Below are 21350 nucleotides of genomic sequence, written 5' to 3'. Positions count from 1 at the left end.
AGTGATTAAATCCATATATTCATAAGCAATATAATAGGTGTGGGTGAGAAACAGAACAATATTTAAGTCCTTTTTTACTCTAAATCTCCACTTTAACTTTCACTTTCAGATGTGAAAGTGAAATTAAATAGGCAGTCTTACATCTGAAAGTCACACGTAAAAGTGAAAGATAAAGTGGAGATTTAGAGTAAAAAAGGACATACATTTTGATCTGTTTCTCACCCACACCTATTATATCGTTTCTTAAGATATGGATTTAACCACTGGAGTCTTACCGATTACTTCTATGCTTCCTTTATGTGATTTTTGGAGCTACACCTTCATTGTATGGACCTACAGAGCTGAGATATTCTTCTAAAAATCTTCATTTGTGTTCTGCAGAAGAAAGAAAGTCATACACATCTGGGATGGCTTGAGGGTGAGTAAATGATGAGAGAATTTACATTTTTTGGATGAACAATTCCTTTAAGAGAGGCTATAGTATAGTGTTATATGCATAGTTTGTCTTATTGTCAACATAGTGGCAGCTGTGTTAACTTTGCTGACTGACAGTAAGTCAGAGGCCTGCCAACGCTGAGGCCTGCCAACACGAAGGCCCCTCCCACTCTCCCCTACCTAAACCCACAATGACCTCATTTTGCTCAATGTTCCTTTGGTTTTTATTGAGGCCATGGCATCATGAAGAGCATCTAAATAAGTGCCTGCCCCCAATGTCACTGCTGTTTCCATGTATAACGATATCTGAGACAATTCTCTTTGTGTGTTACCACTTCATCTCACTATTTTGAGCTTGCTAAGAGTTTGTGTTATCTTCTACAGTTTTGTTGATAGGCTCTCAGAGTCTGTGTACAGTTTGAACGAGAGTTACCATTTGGGATTAGGATTATGACTGTAAAATGAACAGGATTACATTTATTATTCTAGTTATACTACAGTACATTATTCTAAAACATTGCTCTGGGTGTTAGTTTCGTCTTTCTAATAATAAATATTTCATAGCTGTATGATAGAACATTTATTTTGATCTGAGTCATGGCCTATAGCGGTTAAGGCATTAAGCCCTGGTGCTCAAGCTGGCAAAGCAAGTTCAAGTCCAACTCATGCCATTTCCCTATTCGGTTCCCCCTTCTTCTCCCCATCATTTGGCAAAAGGCCTACAATAAAATAAAAATGTATTTTGAAGCTTTTGAGGAAAATACATTTTTTTGTGTGTCTATAAATGTACACACACAAACTGTGATGTTGTTGGGTCATTGGTTTTGTGGCTGGAGGTTATAGGGTCAATATGTAGAGTTGGCCAGAAACTGTGATGTCTGATGTAAGTGTGTGTGTGAATGTATATGGGTGAGCAGACGAGCATGAAATGGCATCAAATCATACAGTATGATGAATATGGAGGTGTATAAAAACAGAGATGATGCATATATAAGAAATGTCAGGGGAAAAATAAGGGAGAGAGAGAAAGAGAAAGAAAGAATGAATTATGTCAGCAAGCTAAACAAGAGAGTGACAGGATCAATGCATCAATAAGAGGGATTATCCTATAGAAGTTGTGTCACTAAATGAGAATTCTGTAAGCATTTACTCATACCCATTTTCTTTCACAAAAGGTGAATTTTTGAAGAATACCCTTTGTTACTCTTTTTCATATAATTAAAAGAGAATGGGGACTGGGACTGTTAACTCCCCTTAATAAAAGCACTATAAAAGTAGAATAAAAGTGGTCCATATGACTCACGCCATATATTTTGAGTCTTCTGAAGCCATACAATGGTTTCTTATGAGGAAGAGACCAGATTTTTGTTGTTATTCACTGAAAATCTTCCCCTCCGATGTAGGCCTCAAATCAAATATGCTGCCATTAGATGTGGTGATGAGACACACATGCACCAAAGGCATTTCAATGGCATCAAATAGTATTAACACAGCATTTTTGTAGTCTATTTCAGAGCTTTGGTGGAGGGGAAAATGATCAGTTAGTATTACATGGCTCTCTGGAATACTCGATTTTGAACGGTCAGTCGCACCATCCACTAGCTATGTTCCCACCAGAAGGCCACGGTCTGCAAATGAGCGACGCCTTGTTATACCAACACAAAAAAGGCACCAAATCACTTTACCAGACTTTCGGCCTCACTGCACCTCTGTGGTGGAACAACCTTCCCAACTCAATCCGTGAAGCAGACATCCTTTTTATCCTCAAAAATGGCTAAAGACACAACCTCTTCATGAGCACATGACTATACAATAATAATAATAATGGCTAATACTTTCTAATGCAATTTAAACTTTGTAATGCAGCATTTTTCATACCACTGCCTCCTTAAGATGAATCGCTTATGTTGTATCCTTCCTCATTTTTCAAGTCACCTTGGATAAAAGCGTCTGCTATGTAAATCAATGTAAATGTAAATCCAGCAGTCTGATATTTCTGAATAATGACCTTTCCTACTGCTCTTTTCACTCTGCGATCTCTACAAGTAAGCTAATAAAATCATTTATACTAATCAATATTTCATGTCCATTTATTTTATTTACTAAGCAAGTAGTCTTGTAATAAGTTGGATAATGAGCAGTCAGTTATTTTCGCAACATAAACACCAACAGAACTCAAAAAGGCACAAACCGGAGGTTGAATTCTGCTGTTTCTGAAGACTCTGCAGTCTCTTTCCTCTCAAATAGTTGCATATTTTCAATGCAAATCAATATTTCATGCCCATTTATTTATTTACTTGGTAGGGAGCCATGTAATAAGTGGGATAATGTACAGTCAGCCGGTCATTATACCAAAATAAATCATTTAATAGTGTTACAAGACCCTTCCGATTCGCCCTCTCTGGGTTTATTTTGCGAATACAACTGGCAGATTCTACATTTTGCCTTAGATAACATCTTAAATATTGGTCTGTACCACACAAAGCATATCTTATGATTTCAAAAGACTTTGAATAAAGCACACAAATCATATGAACCACTTATAATAACCACCTTTTATGGTGCTTTGTTTTTGTAATTTTAGAGCTTAACAGCCCTAGCCCCTTTTCACTTCCATTATATGGGAAAAAAACATCCCGAATTTCTTTTAAAAAATTCACCTTTTATGTCCCATGAAATAAGTCAAGTTTTGCGGTTTGGAAAAACATGTAATATCACATTATTTTTATTTTTAGGTGAACTTTTCCTATTATTGGGAGGTTTATTCTCTATTTTACTGTGCACCAGTGCACATCTGATCGCTATGAGTATAGACATATGCTTAGAGACAACCACTAACATGTTTGTGCACTGATGCAGAATTAAATGCAGTAGCTCAAATGCCATCAAATGCCATATTATTGCCATGACCAGCATGCAGGAACAATGGCAAAGTCAGATTACACCCGTACATGCACATAGGTCTCTCTTTCCCTCTCGCTCACCTTTGATCGACACACCCCCTGCTCTGCAGTGGTCCAAGGATTAAAATCGTTCATCTCGTTCACTCTCTTATCGCCCCTCCTCTTATCTCCATCTCTCTGTCTTTATTCCCCCTTTTTCTCTGCCTCTCTAGGTCTCCCCCTCCCTCCTTCTCTCTTTCATTCACCGACTCCAGATGCTAAAGCAAAATGAACCTGCCACATTAAGAGGCTCGCTTGCATAGCGAGACAGGGACGTGTTTTGTTTTGTTTTTGCCTTCCATTCGTCTCACACATAACCCTTCCGCGTGATCGCTTTCACATGTGTTGGGATTTAAACTGAGTGTGATCCGGGATCAGGACCCTTCCTCTACACACACTCTCTTACACATACAGTCACACACACACACCAAGCCATGCTGGAGAGACTGCAGTCAGCCTTGAAAAGTGTGAAGGACTCCAAACGTAATTATGTTTTTTTTTTCTCTTTCTTGATTTTATCCCTCTTTTCTCAAAGTGGCATCAGGCTATAGCAGTCATATTCCTGGAGAATGGAAGGGCTGATGCAGAGTGTGTGTAAATGAGAGCGATATGTGGTGGTTTACAGCAAGTGATTATTATGGGATTGAGGCTGGCTGTGTGATATAGATGGAACGGACTGTTAATTTTATGGGTGCTGATGTCTCTATTGGCAGTCTGATTGTGGTTGGAGTGTGTTTAGATGTTTGCATGTTTGATGTTGTGTGTTTGAACATGTTCATTGTGTATTTTTGTGTGTATAAAAATCTCTTGCCTTAAATACAGTAGTAACGAGACTTCTATGTATAGAAACTAATTACATTACATATTTATGTGATTTTATGGTTGTTTTGTGACAAGTCTGTATGTTTTTGACTGATTACATAGTGAAAATCTGTTGTATGTGTATCTATAGTTATACAAATTTTTCTTATGATCAAAAGTTTGACTGAATTATTCCCCACTTTACCAAACACACACACACACACACACACACATACATACTTGTTTTTACATCATTGTGGGGACACTCCACAGACTTCCATGCATTTTATGGATTTTATAGTTCACACACACACACACACACACACACACACACACACACACACACACACACACACACACACACACACACACACACCCCTTTTATTGTGATAGAGTATACAAGCCTGCTGCATTCTCAGCTACTGGTAAAGCAGCACTGCATTGTACCCTAATCAATAGCTGCACATCTGCTGAACAGGGGCGGATCTATACCATTTTGACGGGGGTTGGTGGGGGGAGGGGATTGCTTGTAGAGGGGCAACTGTATTATACCTTAAATGTCCCCTGTACACATATAAACATTTGTTTTGCTGTTTTAATATTTGCAGACATGCAAAGACAATCAAAGATTCACCAAATTTTAGTAAAAAACATTTTTTATTTATTTGTAAAATATATAAACAAACAGGATCATGAAAATGTTTTCAATTAGTCAGTACACCCTAACATTCTGGTTTTACACACAAATTTTAAGCCATGTTGCCATGCTGTTCTTTAGAATGATTAATGCAGTAAAATTCTTGGGTAAAATGAATGATAGGCTACATAAATATTTTAGATTAGAATTTAAGCGGTAGGCTATAATCAGCATGTACAGGACTTGTAAACGGTCACCATTTCCTTTAAGATTTTTTAAGAATTTTTAAGCACATTTTTTAATTCACTAGTTCATTTTAAATGGTCTAGTGTAACAAGTTAATTTTTTAATGCATGTATCTATCTCAATTACTATGAGTTATGGGGGGTCCCGGGTAGCTAAGCAAGTAAAGACGCTGACTACCACACCTGGAGTCGTAAGTTCGAATCCAGGGAATGCTGAGTGACTCCAGTCAGGCTTCCTAAGCAACCAAACTGGCCCGGTTGCTAGGGTGGGTAGAGTCATGTTGGGTTAAGCTCCTCGTGGTCGCTATAATGTGGTTCTCGCTCTCGGTGGGGTGCGTGGTGAGTTGTGCGTGGTTGCTGCAGAGAATAGCGTGAGCCTTCACATGTGCTATGTCTCCGCAGTAACGCGCTCAACAAGCCACGTGATAAGATGCGTGGATTGACTGTCTCATACATGGAGGCAACTGAGATTCGTCCTCCGCCACCTGGATTGAGGCGAGTCACTACAACACCGTAAGGACTTAGAGTGCATTGGGAATTGGGCATTCCAAATTGGGGAGAAAAGGGGAGAAAATCCCCCCCCGTAATTATAAGTGACAAATATGATGCCTTTAATGTGTTTTTTTTTCTTATCATTATTATGCTTGGTGTGCGCCTCTTATAAGAGAATGCTGTTGCTAATATTAAGCTCAATTCTCCGTTACTGAGCTCTCCTGTGCCTCTCCCTTGTGACTGGAGCGCCACGCATTAAGTATTTGATTGAGAAATGTGTTAATAAAGAGGACGTTGTGTTTGTTATCTTCCTTGTGAACTATTTAGTGCTTCTCTTGCATTTCGTTTGCAAGAGAAGCAGCAGGATCAACTCTGCAGCTTGTTCTCTCTCTCCAGGTTAGTTGTGCGTTTGCTTTTTATTCTTGCACCTGTACCCAACAGTACCAATATTAATTTGTATATATTATTAGGATGAAGTGCGTTGATGTGGTGAGCTTAGTGTATGGTAAGAGTCTTTCTCACTGAAGGTAAGGCATTTATTTGGGCTTTAATGGGGTGGTTTATAAAGGTTCCAATTTTATGTTTTTAAGTGTATTCATAAAGAAATTGCCATTGCAGATGTGGTGTGCCCCTGTATAATGCTAGCTTAGTTTCTTCATACCTGTTTCTTTACATCTGTTCCCGTGTGCTGTTTCATCAGAGTCGCTTCATTGTTTGTTTTGCCAAACTTGTTGCACTACATTTGTCTCGTTTCAGCATTGTAGAGTGCAAAACATTAAATTAGAGACAGCGGGAAAAAATACCTCATGTTATTTATAATAAATGGGTACTGTATGTTGTTCCAGAAATGAAAACCTGACAGATACACATACAAAAAATATTTTATAATGATTGCTTGCCAAATAAGAGCGATCTCTAACGAGCTGGGCTCAGGTGCATTTAATAAGGCAGAAAATCAGATCCAGATTGGGTTTCATGATAATAATGTGGGAAACTGTGCTATAAAGGCTTACACTTACATTTACACCAGCACGTATAATCCACATTAAGTAGAACTGAAACTGGAGCTGGCAGGCTCAAAGATGCGAAACTAACCCTGAAGTTTTAACTTATCTCCAGAAGTTGTTGGCTCGTTATTCATTTGACATTCGGTTTCCTCTACCCGCACTCTCTGGCGCCGACAACAATTTTTACAGTGATATCATTAGCACAATTAGGTTAAAGAATACATTGTATGAACTGGAAAGCATTTGTAAGGGGCCGTCTGAAAATTCCAACCACAGCTTAAAACACTGGAGGTGTCCAAGTATTAATTAATTAATTAATTTAATTAAAGTGTAAGTTATGCATACAATTTACAATCTTTAGAATGTGTAAATGTTTTTTTTAATAAGTGTTTAAGACAGAACATGCAAGGCAGTTGCAGTGAACACTTGGACACCATTGACGTTTTAGCACAGTGTGTGGACTTTTCAGACGATCTCTTATCTCTTGAACCATAAGAGAATATTTAATAAATATTGAACTTGAATTAAACTTTACCCTGCTAAATATTATTATACAGTCATAATGCATTGATGTTTTGTTTAAATATAATTTGTTTGGTCTATTTATTATGATGTAGTTTCACTGAACTCTCAGTAGGATGGAAAATGAGAATACCACTCTTACTATCCCACCACTCCAATTTGAGGGGGACAGGTTCATTGACACGAGGGCACTGACTAAATATTAGTTCAGTCATGACAACTTTCTGAATAAATTTAGCATGTAATAATGGATATTACAAGTTTGTAGGTTTGGTCTTAGCGGACTAGATCTGCTTACGCTGCTGCAGAGCAAGTACGAAGACTTGTTACTGCTAGACATACACACACATGCTGGGTTTAGCATGTAAGACATGCTGCCGCTGCACAATTAGACAAATACAATCATTCTGAAGCAGATCTAGACCTGTGGTGCTGGGGAGGAGGAGGGTTTCAGCAAAAAAACCCTCATAGCATGCTGCAGTAAAACCAGCTTTTCTGCAAACTACTGAGGCAATTTAAATGTTAGACAAAGAAAAAGTATGCAAGTTGATTTGTTTAACAGATTACATGTTCAAAAAACCTGTCAGCTTGTGCCATGTAGAGTTTCATCATGACTGCACTTTTTTCATTTTTAGGAATAGATCAGTGTGTAAAAAGCCCCAAGACAGCGGACTGCAGAATTTGCTAATTATATTAACTTTGCTCATTATATTAACTCATACAGACTTAAAGGTAAAGTGTGTAATATCTGCACCACTAGCATAACCAAACAGAATTGCAACAGTAATGACAAACAGGTTTTCAGACAGGCTTCTCAATCACTCCACCCATCTGCTATTGGTTGGACAAACAGACAGTCCATGCCCAAACTCACGCCATTGGTTGAGTCAGTGTTGCAGTGTCGGGCTCAGTCAACCTATGAATGGCTTATTTATAGTTTTCCCTGCGTGTTAACCTAGTATAAAATATTTTGACATAAAACAATTATGCACTTTATCTTTAACTAGATCAAAGGCTTAGTCTAAAAGCTGAACAGGATGTAGTACAGTAGAACTATAGTGCAAGATTATGTTAGTGAATTTTGGCTTGTTAGTCATAGTTCTAGAGGTATTTGGTGGTGCTGATAAAAAAACTGCAGCAGTGCAACACAGCTTCCTAATGAGCATCACACACAAGCTTTCTTTTGTTCCCCTCTGTTCCTCTCTGTGTGTCTTAGTATGCAGCCCCAGTCTTTTGAAGTGAATAGTGTTAGAGTGCCAGCCAGTGCATTTCAGCTGCAGAGCACTTTAATTATTAAGTTAAAGACGAAAAAAGACTGCTTGTATTACATTAATTTTCATCAGTTTTACTTAAGTTATTTAAGCTCAAATGAAAGCTTTTTGTGTGTATACTGTTTGTGTGCGTTCGTGTGTGTGGCTCTGAATTAAAACCATTTTGTGCTTTCCACATGGTTCAGCTTAATTCTGTAGCTTACTGCCCACTTGAAGTTGGTCCAGTGTTCTAGGATATCAAGACTTAGTTGTGTATGAGTGTATCTATGTGTGTTTAATTGTGGCCCATCCATTGGCATTAGTCTGGGAAAGCTCTAGTACATATGCCAACATTACTTCAAGCCAAATCCATGGTAATATGTGGTGCTTTTCCTTTGCATAGTTCTATCAAATTAATAGGCAGAATTACGGGTTCAAACTTTAATGCGTATAAATAATATCTAACAGAACATGCAAAATAAACTATACTTTTGATTTTGCAGGTTATTTGATTTCAGGATTATTCTGCTATCAAAAACATGTTAACCAACTTCAACAGAGCACCATTCATAGTAAAAAAACAAACAAACATATATATATATATATATATATATATATATAACAGATTCCATTTTCATTTACAATTTGGATCTGATCTGATTGAATGAGCCATTTTAAAATAGCCATTGTAAAACTAATATTAAGACTCCAAATTCTGATTGTTTGCAATTTTAAAAGGCCATTTTAAACACATACACCTGCCACAAAGTCTATATTAAACCACAAAGTTGCAATAGTGCTTATTAAACACAAACATCTAACAGTAAGGCATACTATAGTACTATATTACATGCATTTGTGACCACATATCTATTGAATTATTAATGTGTCATGTTGCTAAAACAATTTAAGCACTGTTTTTAAAGGCTTTTTGCCTATAAAACAATGGAGGACAGGTGACAGAGAATGATAGGAAAAACAGAGGGGGGTGGGATTGAGAAATGACCCGAGCTGGATTCGAAAATATGTTGTCCACACAAAAGAGCCACTGCACATATGTTAGATTATATGCACCACACAAAAGGCCATGTCTCTGAACATTCAATCACTGTTAACAGCCTGCTACATAAAGGTTAATAAACTATATAACCCAGAGGAATCTTTTATTATTATTGAGAATATAATTTTATTGACAATTTGTGTATTTTCGTGCATGGGATCATGTCAAATTCATAAACAAATCGCTCTTTTGAGTCATCTTTTAAATAAATTGGTTGAACCTACAGTATATACAAAACATGTCTGAATGATTCATTGAACTGCTTAAATAATCCATTAACTATAGAAAAATCACCTTAACACACAACCTCTAGTGGCTTATTGCTTTATTAACATAAAGCAAACTGATATGCAACAGCATAAAGCACTACATCAACACAATATTGGTTTGTGTAACTTCTGACATGTATCCATGCTGGAATAAAGTGGTGTTGTGACAGAGGTATGCGGCAGTTTACTGATGCTCAGAGTATGTAGTGCTGAGTTCAACGTTGATGGTGTCAAGTGTGTTTATAGCTGGATGAGTTTTTGCTCTGCATGCAGGTTGGGTTTTCTGGGTCTGATGGCCTATATAATCACTCTGACTCAACAGAAACAGGACAACTGCTTTGACTGATGGGCAGCAAATGGTTGAGGGTGAAGGGACTGGACAGAGAGATGTTGAAGAGAAATGAGAGGAAAATGAAGTGACAGGTGACATGAGTTGGAAAGAAGGAAATTGAGGGGAGAGAGGAAGAGGGAGGCATGGAGCGAGAAAGAGTGTTGACAAAGAGGGAGAAGTCGGATGGAGACAGAAAGTTATAAGAGATTAAAGTGGAAAGTAAGATTATGTTATCCTTTAATCACCCTTGTGATGTTCCAAACATGTATGAATATATTTCTTACAAAAATAGATGTTAGGAAGAATGTAAGCATCAGTCACCATTCACTTTCATTATATTAAAAAATAGATGCAATGAAAGTGAATGGTGACTAAGCTGAACATTCTCCATTTGTGTCCCATAGAAGTAAGAAAGCCATATGGATTTGGAACAACATGTGGGTGAGTAAATGATGCCAGAATTCAAATTTTTGGATGAGCTACCCCTTTAATGCCTCTTTGTCTTTCTTGTGTGAAAATGCATGTACTTTGTCTTAGAAATAGTGATTCAGAACTAATGAAAACAAGTTCTGTTTTCTTCAGACACCTACATCACCTCTTTCATTCACCGCTCAAGTGTTTCCGGAGGCAGAATCTGTATGAGTCACGCAGGCCACTGCATTGCAAGAAAAGTAATGATTTTCACTGACAGGCGTGATTACTGCTTGTTTTCTAACTCTTGTCTCTTTTTTCTCAGTCTCACACCTTCTCATATTGAAAGGAATTTATTTTTTGTCATTATTTGTTTAGTGATTTGTCACATGCAGATTTTTGCAGCTACTTGGGTAACACTTTACATGAATCCTGTATTTTAATGCACTAAAAAGGTAAATAACTAACATTATTACATTATATATACTGTATTTCAGATCAGTAGTTAATATTATGCCATTATATGATTATAAATTGTTCATTCAATTCACTCTCTCCAAATGTGTCTGCTGAACCCTGTTTGAAAATTCTGGCCTTATAATATACATAATGTTGTAAAATGAATTAGCCCTATTCGTGCTAACACCTTGAAAGAGTGTAATCCATTATAACACATGGAATTGGTTGTGCGTTTTTATGCATTATACTGTTTAAAGGTCTAACTGTGAAGAAGTATTAAAGTGTATTATTATATGGTTATAGTTATTCACAAGGACATACTACTGATTCTAAGGCATTATGAATGCATTACATTGCATTATGAATACCTTTCTAATGCATTATATATAATGGCTTCAGGTAAAGTGTTCCCAATGTGTTCTTATCCAAAGTGACTTGCATTTATTAGAGGAACATTCTCCCTAAAGGAACCTGGGGTAAGCGCATTACTCAAAGGCAGATTGGTGATGGACTCCAGCAGCTTTCCAGTTCATAAATTGTCCATTCTGAGATTTGAGTTACTAGCCCAAACTTTTACCACTAGGCTACCACTCCATCACCACCCTGATTTAAAAAAAAAAAAAAAAAAATTATAATCAAATTAGCCTTACATGGAAAGTAGGATTTTTCTGGCTCTTTAGAAATCAAAAAGTTGGTTACTCCTTAGCTTACTCCTCAGTCCACTCAAGACAATTTATGGAACCTAGGCTGCAAAAATGGGTTCAGAAATTGTCATGGTTATGCAACATGAACACACAGGAAATTGACATGGAGCTTCAAAATGTTCATGTACTCTGAAATCAACCCCATTCTGTTGTTTTACAGACAAGCTCCATCCCCCATCAGACTTTTTTGCATCAAGTCAAATGTGTTCACCTTTCCTAGTGGTGCTACTTTTAACACGTCGTGTGAACAATCTCCAAGACACAGTGTCTGGTCCTTTGGAAATTAAGAAGTAATCGCATTTATTCTAAGACACTGACTCTAGTCCTGTGGAAACCAGTAAGTAATCACGTTCACTTCAACAATGGTGAGCGCAATTCTGAGGTTGCATTTTCAGTCTAAAGTTACATTGTGACTCCACTGATGGTTAGGATTAGGTTTGGGTTAGGGTTAGGGAGTAGGGTTAATAAAATATTTATTCCATAATTTACAACTAAAAATACAACTTTCTTTTGATGCTATAACAGAGGTAATTTATATATGGAGGTCTTACATATAGAGGTACTGTGGGAAATAGTTATGTACAATGAAATACATCTACTTTAGGTGCAAGTAGCCTTGACACTTTACTTACAGGTCAGACTGTTAGTCAGGCAACATAATCAGTCAACTAAGACCTGAAATTAACATTGTAGTCCCAGTCAATTGCTATTTTAAGTAAGAGCAGGAGCTGTAATGCATAACACCTCACAGGCAGATCTTAAGCTGGCATCAGCCCAGCCTAGTAATAGAATGTCATGTTAAACGCAGATGCTAATGCTAGTTCTAACAGATCTCCCCTCAGGCTGTGGAGAATGCAGAGAAAATGAAAAGGCTTTGCATTAATTTCTTCCTTAGAGCTAAAGCAATTGAATCAGCACTGAGCATCAATACAGACCCCTGTATCTCTCCACACTGTTCACAGAGGTTGATCCCCAAGAAGAAAACAGACAGGGAGACAGAGAAAATGGAATGTATCTGGGCATGTCAATGTCTGTGTGTGAGAGTTTGTGTGCCTAAGTAGGTCAGTACAGGACAAGTTGCAGTTCTCAGTTAATGCGATGCACTAATGGAGACAGGCATATTGACTTTAGTTTAGGGACAGAAATTTGGACTCACTCAGAGGTCATTCCCTTATAGTGTCTCCACATGACTTTGGGATTATTGCTGCAGCATATGTACACTGCACATTAAACTTAACCTCTCTAATTGATTCAATAAACTTCCAGTTTAGGCTCAGACAATAATAAGAATAAGCAAACCAGAAAAGAGGTCTAAGCCAAACAGCTGGCTCAGTTTTTAAAGAAAACATGTTTAGCCAGTTAACAGCTACTGTATAGCAGATTTAGGCCATGTCCACATACTTTTCTGTTTGAAAACGCACTGATTTGGTTGCGTTTCCCCCCTGTCATCAACACTGGTGCAGCATTTTCCTCCACGGTTCAAAAATGCTCCCCATTATTGCATTCTTTGGAAAACGATGATGTTAGGAAAGTGAAAACTGAGTCTGAAAGCTAATGCTGCGTTCATGACCTTCATGGAAGTTCGTACTTATGAGGTCGGAAGTCGAAAATATGATATGATGTGCGTTCAAGCGATTTTAGTCAGAAAGAATGGACCTGTTTTGCAGTTTCATTTTTCTGTTTCTGTTTTTCACTCTTTTTTAGCACCAATGCAACAAAATAAAGAGCAAATCCATACATAATGTGTGTAATTGATTCTTTACCTATCTATTTTATCATTCTCTTGCAGCCACATATGCCAGCCTCATGAACATTATGTGACCATTGCAAAATTTCTGCAAACTGAAATTACGTGTTTCATTACACGCTTTGCTGCAGTTTCCCAGTGAAATGTCCAGCAGGGGGGCACCAGAAATGAGTGAAATGACGTCGTAATCAGACAAGGTTTTTGAGGTGAATATTTGATGGAGGTTTTGATGAGTAAAACATATCTCCCTTATTTAAAACTTTAACCTAAGAGTCCTAAGAGTGTCCTAAGAGTTGAACAAATCAGACATCCTTACCCTAAACCAACACCTAAACCTAACCAATAGTATTTTCTGAAGCAAACATGTAATTTCATGTCACCTCTATGACACTTTCTTCTGACGTGTCAGCTTGCATTCTTGGCTGGGCTTACCGAGTCCAAAGTTCAACACTCTATCAGGTGAGCTATCGCGGATGCTAATCAAATTGGAATAAGTGTGTAAATGTAGGTGGGTCTGTAATACAAGTGTTGAAATGTGTCGTTTTTCCAATAATGTATAGTAAGTGTTTCAATATCATAACATAGCAGACAGTGTATGAGTAATAGTGTGAAAAATAAGTCTTTATAAACTCATCAGCCATTGTAGTCATGATTTGTGTGAAAGTGAATAAAACGCACAGTTGTTGTAGAACCTCTAGTGTTAATTTAACCAGGAAACTGCAACAAAACGTAAAATGTGGCATGTAAAAATTTGTTATAGTAACGTTCACTCTATGAGAGGCTGCTGCGAAATGTAGTTTTGTTGCATGCACCTGTCGCCTCCAGCTAAATGAGTCTTATTTTCTGGCAAGCTTTATCGTTATTCTTCATTAACAGTACAAAAATGCATACAAACCAAACTGCACAGTTAAAATCCACAATTAAAACAAAATTATTATCAATACCATTTTGTTTCTGCCATGATTCTTTCATCGACACACCCCCAACTCAGAAAGTCAGAGCTCAAAGCATATCCTGAGTTTTTCACTAGTAATCACGACTTTATGGTGCCATTAATTTGCGTTAAACTTGTAAATATAATCATTACAACATGACTTGAATGCACCAGTATGCTGCCTTAAAGTGCACCTGGGACGCTCGTAACTCTGAGTTGGGCATTTGGGCATATGAGATGTCACGCATTCAAATGGGAAACAAAATATGAAAGAAGCTAAACTCATTTTCACCTTTAATGTGAACGGCAACTTTGATTATTATATGACAGGAAGGATTTACTGTAATTCTACATTGATATTCTGTGATGCGTCATAGTCTTCTGTATTTTAGGTGACATTCAGGGGGATTTACAGAGAGGATCTGCAGTAGCTACGAAATCTCTCATTCAGCCTGTGTATTAATGATAGATGCCTTTAAAAGCCACCCTGAAATGATTCTGACATTGAGCGAGAGAGATAAACTTCTTTTTTTGCTGGCACGTTGATGACTAATTTCCCTCTCTATCTTTCTCTTGCAATCTTTCTCTCTGTCCCATTTAAATCCCTCCCACTTTACTCTTTCTATCCTCCATCCATCATCTCTCCCGCTCCCTTCTGGAGAGGATCAGAAGGGATAATTCTCTGCCAAGGTTTCTTTATCTGCTATCTCTTTGAGATAATCCATCTCTCTTTATACTTAACTGTGTTTTTTGTGGGGGATTTTTTGTGTAAATGTGCAAGATTATTGTACGCTCTTGGAATGCAATATATATTGAGAATATGCATTTTGATTCTGATGAATATTCAGCCTCGCTGTTTCTGTCTGTTTCCTAACTAAAGCCCATTGAATTGACAGTATATCAGAGGTATAATTATTGGCTCTCTGATCAGTGCCAAAGTTTTCAGAAGAGCTGCAATTTGCTTTTGGAACTGTCATTGGCTGTTAACTGGCCTAAATGTTCTATTACATTGTATAATGTTAGTAGAAGTGGATTTATGGATGTATTTTACATGAAGGAATATGGAAATTGCATGCAAGTTGATTACTAGTGGTACTTGCTGAGGCATCACTATTAATATTGTTCATACTTAGGGGATTTTCAGAGCACTTAAGCCTGCACTTTTTGAGCTACAAATATGAAAACATGAATGATACCAATCAAATCGCGCAGACTGTTGAGAAGCGTGCTACTGCTTTTTTAAGCAATTAAATTTACTATTATTACAGTGATTTATGATGCAAAAAATTGTGATCTGATCATTTTAACTTTTAACTTTATTTCTTTCTCTCCGCAGCAGCATCTCTGCTGCCTCACAGGTTTGTGACAGTGCGTCGAGGCAGCCCGGCGGCACGCAGCGGGCAGATCAGGCCTGGGGATCGGCTGGAGGCAGTCGATGGCAGATCAGTGGTAAATTTACCTCATAGAGAGCTGGCACAGATCCTGAGGAGAGCTGGAAACACTCTTCGCCTGACCATCGTGGCACGCTCCAGTGCTCGTGAGTTAATTATTTCCTAGACCAGAGCTCCACTCTTGTTTAGATGTTAGCACAGGTGCTAGTGGGCTAAAAATTAGTTCTCCCAAAAATGAAAATTCTCTCATCATTTACTCACCCTCATGCCATCCCAGATGTGTATGACTTTCTTTCTTCTTGATGACACATCCATGGTAACGTGCTCACTTTAGCATGCTTGAGATTCTTTTAGTTAACTGATTCTTTTGCTTGTAATAATTAAGCAATATCAGCTTAGTTGTAATATCATTGTGCTGATATTCAGTACAACAGCACAACTGTGAGTATCATATTCCTTTTATTCAACAGTTCTATAAAAAAATAGTGACTTATGTTTTAGGCACAATATGGCAAGTTATTTTGTTACATTTTACTACATCACATAAATAGCTCCAGAAGAAATATCTTGGATAAAATATAAACTCACAATGTTTGAATATTCTGTGTAAATCATGTAAGTTACTTTTCTTTGATCATAATATCACATTTAATTGAGCATAGGGGCAAACTGTAAATTATTTCACTACTTTGGTTTGAGGGAATGTTTTCATTTTTGCCATGTGCGATAGACTGTTAGGCTACCATGAAAAACTGGCAATTAATAAAGAAATTTCTTCAAAAGGTGTTTCTTAATTTTTTCTTTCTCTGATCAAAATATTTCAAACAAAACATGTTTTCTAACTTCATTTTTCCCGCCTGTGTCCTCTCATCCCTTTCCTCTGTTTCTCTCCGATTCATCAGAGCGAGCAGACTGTGATCCTGACTTGAGGAACAGGAAGTCTCACAAGTCAAAACAAAAGGTGAGCAATAACATCACTTTACAGTGCTTTTACACAAGCTGTGCAGCAAAATAATTAACAGATCCAACTCTTATTCTTTTTTGTTTCTCTCTTTAAAACACACTCATAGCAGGATGCCTCGCGGTACTACAGTGTGGAACTGGAGAGGGGTCCCACAGGATTTGGCTTCAGTCTGAGAGGAGGGAGTGAATATAACATGGGCCTCTACGTGCTGGGACTGATGGAGGGAGGACCAGCCTCACGCAGTCACAAAATACAGGTGTGTGTGTATGTGTGTGTTTCTGATGCAGGATAAAATTGCTGAAAATATCCTGCTTTTGGGGAGGTCCTAAAAGAAAAAGGTGTTTATTATGAGATGGGTAGTCTATAGTAAATATAATTTGCTTAACTTAAGAACAATAGAAGCCAACAGAAAATTTACTTTTAGATACTGTAGTTCACTCTCAGAAAGATTCAGCATGTTAATGTGGGTATGACATATTGATAGGATATTGGTCTTAGCGTATTAGATCTGCTACGCTGCTGCTGCTGCTGCAGAGCAAGTACAGAGACTTGCTACTGCTTGAATATACACAAACATACTGTGTTAAGCATGTGGACATGCTGCTGCTGCAGCACAATTAGACAAAACACAAGACATGCTGCATTGAGCATGTATGACGTGCTGCTGCACAGATGGACATACAAACAATCCCCATGTAGCAGAAGTGAAGCTAGGGTGGAGGCAGGTTTCAGAGAAAAAAACTCTCACAGCGCGCTGTAGTGAAACCGGCTTATCTGCAAAACTGAGCAATTTAAATGTTCCTCAAAGAAAGAGACACAAGTTGATTGGCTACCCGAATACATGTCAAAGGACCAATCAGCTTACACCATGCGAGCCGACTGGCTTAACATGTCACATGTGAGCGAGCCAGTTGGCTAACAGATTACAAGTTGAAAGAACCCATCAGCTTGCGCCACATAAAGTTTCATGGCTGAACTTTGGCCATCAATGTGTAAGTGTGCAGGTTTTGCCTTATACTGTATGTGAGGGCCAAATGTTTGAAAATGACTCACTAATACAGTGGAACATTTTGAAAACTGATTAATGAGGATATTTTAAGAGGTCCTCACTAGCTAAAAAGGCTAAATCACATTTTGCTTTAAACCTAATTACATGAACAGGTTTCTGTGAGGGTTAGGTCTAGGGTTAGGGCAAGGGGATAGAAAATATAATTAGCGTGGTATGAAAACAATGGAAGTCTATGAAATGTCCTCACTAGTATAGTGAAACAAACACACTAATATTGTGTGTGAGAGACAGTTACACATCTGTCAATTGCATTAGAAAATAATAGTCAATATTTCAGAGGTACTTGGTGCATCACCACTTTTGTCAGCCATGTTGAATTTATGTTGTCACAAATTAAAAAATACAGTGGCAGATAAAGAATCATGTTTAATTATTTGATAATATATTATAATTATATTATTTATATAAATGATAATATTTATATTATGAGCAGTGTTGGGTAAGTTACTCTAAAGTTACTTCTACAGTGTAATTAGATTACTGTACTAATTAATCTTTCTGAAAATTAATTGCATTACTTATTACTAATTACTCTAAAACCCTGATCAAACTCAACCAGATGAAAAACTGAAGGAGAGTCATGAAATTGTTCTTTTAATTCTTTCAATGAAATCATATAAAATCACATAAAATATTCATGAACTGGCCAAAGAATTTAAGGGTGCAGCATTAAAATAGAAAACATACATTTTAACATTAGACGTTAAATTTCGATTTTAAATTCACTATGGTTTTATATAGAATTGTTCTATAGTCTATACAGTATTTAACACAATTACATCAGAAGTAACTGTAATTAGATTACTGAAAAATTAAGAGTAATCCCTTACTTTAATTTTTTCAATGAAAAAGTAATTTAATTACAGTAATTAATTACTTAGTAATGCATTACACCCAACACTGATTATGAGTAATTAATGCGTAACATGACCATTAACCTTTTTTTTTTTTTTTTTATTATCAACATCAAGATTTTAGGTTAACATTTATATGAATATATGAGGCACAGTCACCTTTTTGCCTTCATTAGTCCATTTTAAATGGTCCTGCAGTGTGATAAATTAATTTTTTTAAAGTACAACTATTACATGTATTCTCTCAAATAATATGCTTATAACTGCATGAATAATAATTATGGATTAATTAGCAAAATGCTGTTTAAAATAGTTTTAGATGGAGTATAGCATGTCACATCGCAAGACATGTCAACTTCCCAAAAGTATTTCATGTCAACTACCTGTATATAGTATGTAGACTTTTTATAATATTTACAATAATAAAAAAAGTCTACATTATTATTAAGTGAAACGTCAAACCCTAAACAAATAAAAATGGCTTTTAAAGATCTAATAGTGGACACCATGCATTAGAGTGATTACTACACTTATATCCTGTGATCTAATCTAAGACATATAGTATTTTGTAAATGTTGCTATGTATTTTCTGTAAATATCATGTCTATAACACATTTATGCAGTGATTGTGAATGTTGTAGGTGAGTGATCAGCTGGTGGAGATCAATGGGGGCAGTACAACAGGAATGACTCACAGTCAGGCTGTGGAGCAGATCAGGACTGGAGGAAGCAGGATACACCTCGTGTTCAAAAGAGGCAATGGATATGTCCCTGACTACGGTAAGGCAGCAGCTCAGAAGCCAGCTGAAACACTTGTAGCGTTTTACCGAAGCACCACAATATTATCATACATCATCAAATGGCTAATGCAATCACAGTACTATCAGATATCAAATAACAGAACATCCTTTTACACAAAAGCAATAAGCCATAAGAAGTAGCTGTATATTACAGTGGCTGTATATTTCTTAGCGTACAACCCTTTTAATGATGGTAAAATCAAACACACAGCCTCTCATGGCCTATTGTTTCTTTTAACCTTTGAGTTCTGTTGAGATCGGCTTCACTTCACTTCACAGTGACCCCAATAATTAAATAATAATTAATAATAATTGTCTATCTATCTATCTATATTGTATATACTGGAACATATACAGTACTGGAACAAGAATATGTATCTCTTTTGTTTGAAGTGATTGCTTTAGACTGACTCTGAATTTCCCTCACAATTGATGTGGCACAAAGTTACTTTGACTCTGTCTCCTATCTATGTGAGGCCTTGCTAAGGCATAAACCAGCTGCTCCAAGAATATTCTCCTCCAGTACCACACCACTTATTGTTGATGCCAAACCATATTACAAAAGCGTTGTATGCACTAATATCAAGAATGCTGAAGAAAATGACCTGGGGCAAATGGGCAGTCTTTCTGTTTGTTTTTTTTTTCTCCCCTTTTTCTCCCAATTTGGAATGCCCAATTCCCAATGTGCTTTTAAGTCCTCGTGGTGGTGTAGTGATTTGCCTCAATTCGGGTGGCGGAGGAGGAATCTTAGCTGCCTCTGTGTCTGAGACCGTCAATCCATGCATCTTATCACATGGCTTGTTGAGTGCATTGCCATTAGGCATAGGAGGCTTCATGCCATCCACAGCGGCATCCACGCTCAACTCACCACGTGCCCCACAGAGAGCAAACCACATTATGGCGATCATGAGGAGGTTACCCCGTGTGACTCTACCCTCCCTAGCAACTGGGCCAATTTGGCTGGAGTCACTCAGCATGCCCTGGGATTTGAACTAAAATGAAAATGTTCCTGTTTCAGCAGTCTTTAGTGTTGAATATGTGGCAACAACTTTGTCCATGTGCATCTCTGTGTGGTTGGTGTGGGAAGGTTGCACAGACACATCTCATACAAGTGTGTGGAGAAATTGCACCTTCAGTTCCAAACAGAGAGCCAAAATTTGAAAATCCATTGCCCTCAGTATTTTTATTACTAGGGTCATTATGACCCCAAATATAACTTACAGTATGTGTAGTCGTGTCATAGAAGACATCAGAAACATTGGCCATTAAGTCAAAATCACATTTCTGAAAAGATCCTATGTAATTAAAAAGTCATGAAATATTAGGATAAAAAATAATGATGCATATGTTTTTTTTTCAGTATTTGAATAGGGTCTGGGGTCATATTCCCTCCAAAAAGTTTTCATAAATACATGTATATATTAGTGCTGGGAAATTGTACGTGTTAATTTCTGCAATTAATAGTTTTTTGTTTAACGCATTTAAAAAATTTTACGGAATTTTTTTTAATTCCTGAAACTGAACGCGATGAGAGAAAGGTGTCTCAAGTTGTTCCTTGCAGGCTACTCAGTCTTACAGGTACCATATGGTTAGGATTAGGGTGGGGGCGGGGTTATCTGCTGCCTGCCTGGAACAAACTAATGTTTTTTCCCACTTTCTGTAGCTAAAATTGGCATATATAAATTTTCAGGAGGTGCATATTATAGTGTCAAGTTTCTCTTGCCAATAAAGTTTGATATGAATTTAATCTGCCCATTTGATCCTATTATTAAAAAAAGTCCACTGTAAAACGGCAGAAGATTTTGCCAATTAATTACAGCATGTCCAGTGATTTTATGGCATACATACTGTATACTTGTTTTAAATATTAATACCTGTAAAAATGTGTCTCTTTAACTCTATCTGCAAAAAAATAAATAAAAAAAATTTATATTTTTTTTTACATGTATTTGTACATATTTAAATAATTAAAATAAATGATGAGTAACCTTTATGGCATACATACTGTATACTTGTTTTAAATATT

General features: G+C 37.1%; 1 protein-coding gene across 5 annotated transcripts in view; it reads left to right on the top strand.

Annotated features, from left to right (window-relative positions):
* The window catches only part of LOC127424524 (membrane-associated guanylate kinase, WW and PDZ domain-containing protein 1-like), a 100077-nt gene that overhangs the window by 71465 nt on the left and 7262 nt on the right, over positions 1–21350 (top strand). For 4 of the 5 annotated variants that reach the window (XM_051669838.1, XM_051669836.1, XM_051669839.1 and 1 more), the window contains exons 13-16: positions 15583–15783; positions 16540–16598; positions 16708–16857; positions 19166–19304. In XM_051669838.1, the coding sequence (XP_051525798.1) occupies positions 15583–15783; positions 16540–16598; positions 16708–16857; positions 19166–19304 (549 nt within the window). The remainder of the gene's footprint in view (positions 1–15582; positions 15784–16539; positions 16599–16707; positions 16858–19165; positions 19305–21350) is intronic. The other variant, XM_051669837.1, reaches the window with a different exon arrangement.

Source organism: Myxocyprinus asiaticus, chromosome 33 (genome assembly GCF_019703515.2).
Source record: "Myxocyprinus asiaticus isolate MX2 ecotype Aquarium Trade chromosome 33, UBuf_Myxa_2, whole genome shotgun sequence".
Taxonomy (NCBI): Eukaryota; Metazoa; Chordata; class Actinopteri; order Cypriniformes; family Catostomidae; genus Myxocyprinus; species Myxocyprinus asiaticus.
The sequence above is the reverse complement of the archived record's forward strand: the minus strand, read 5'-3'. Positions and strand labels throughout refer to the sequence as shown.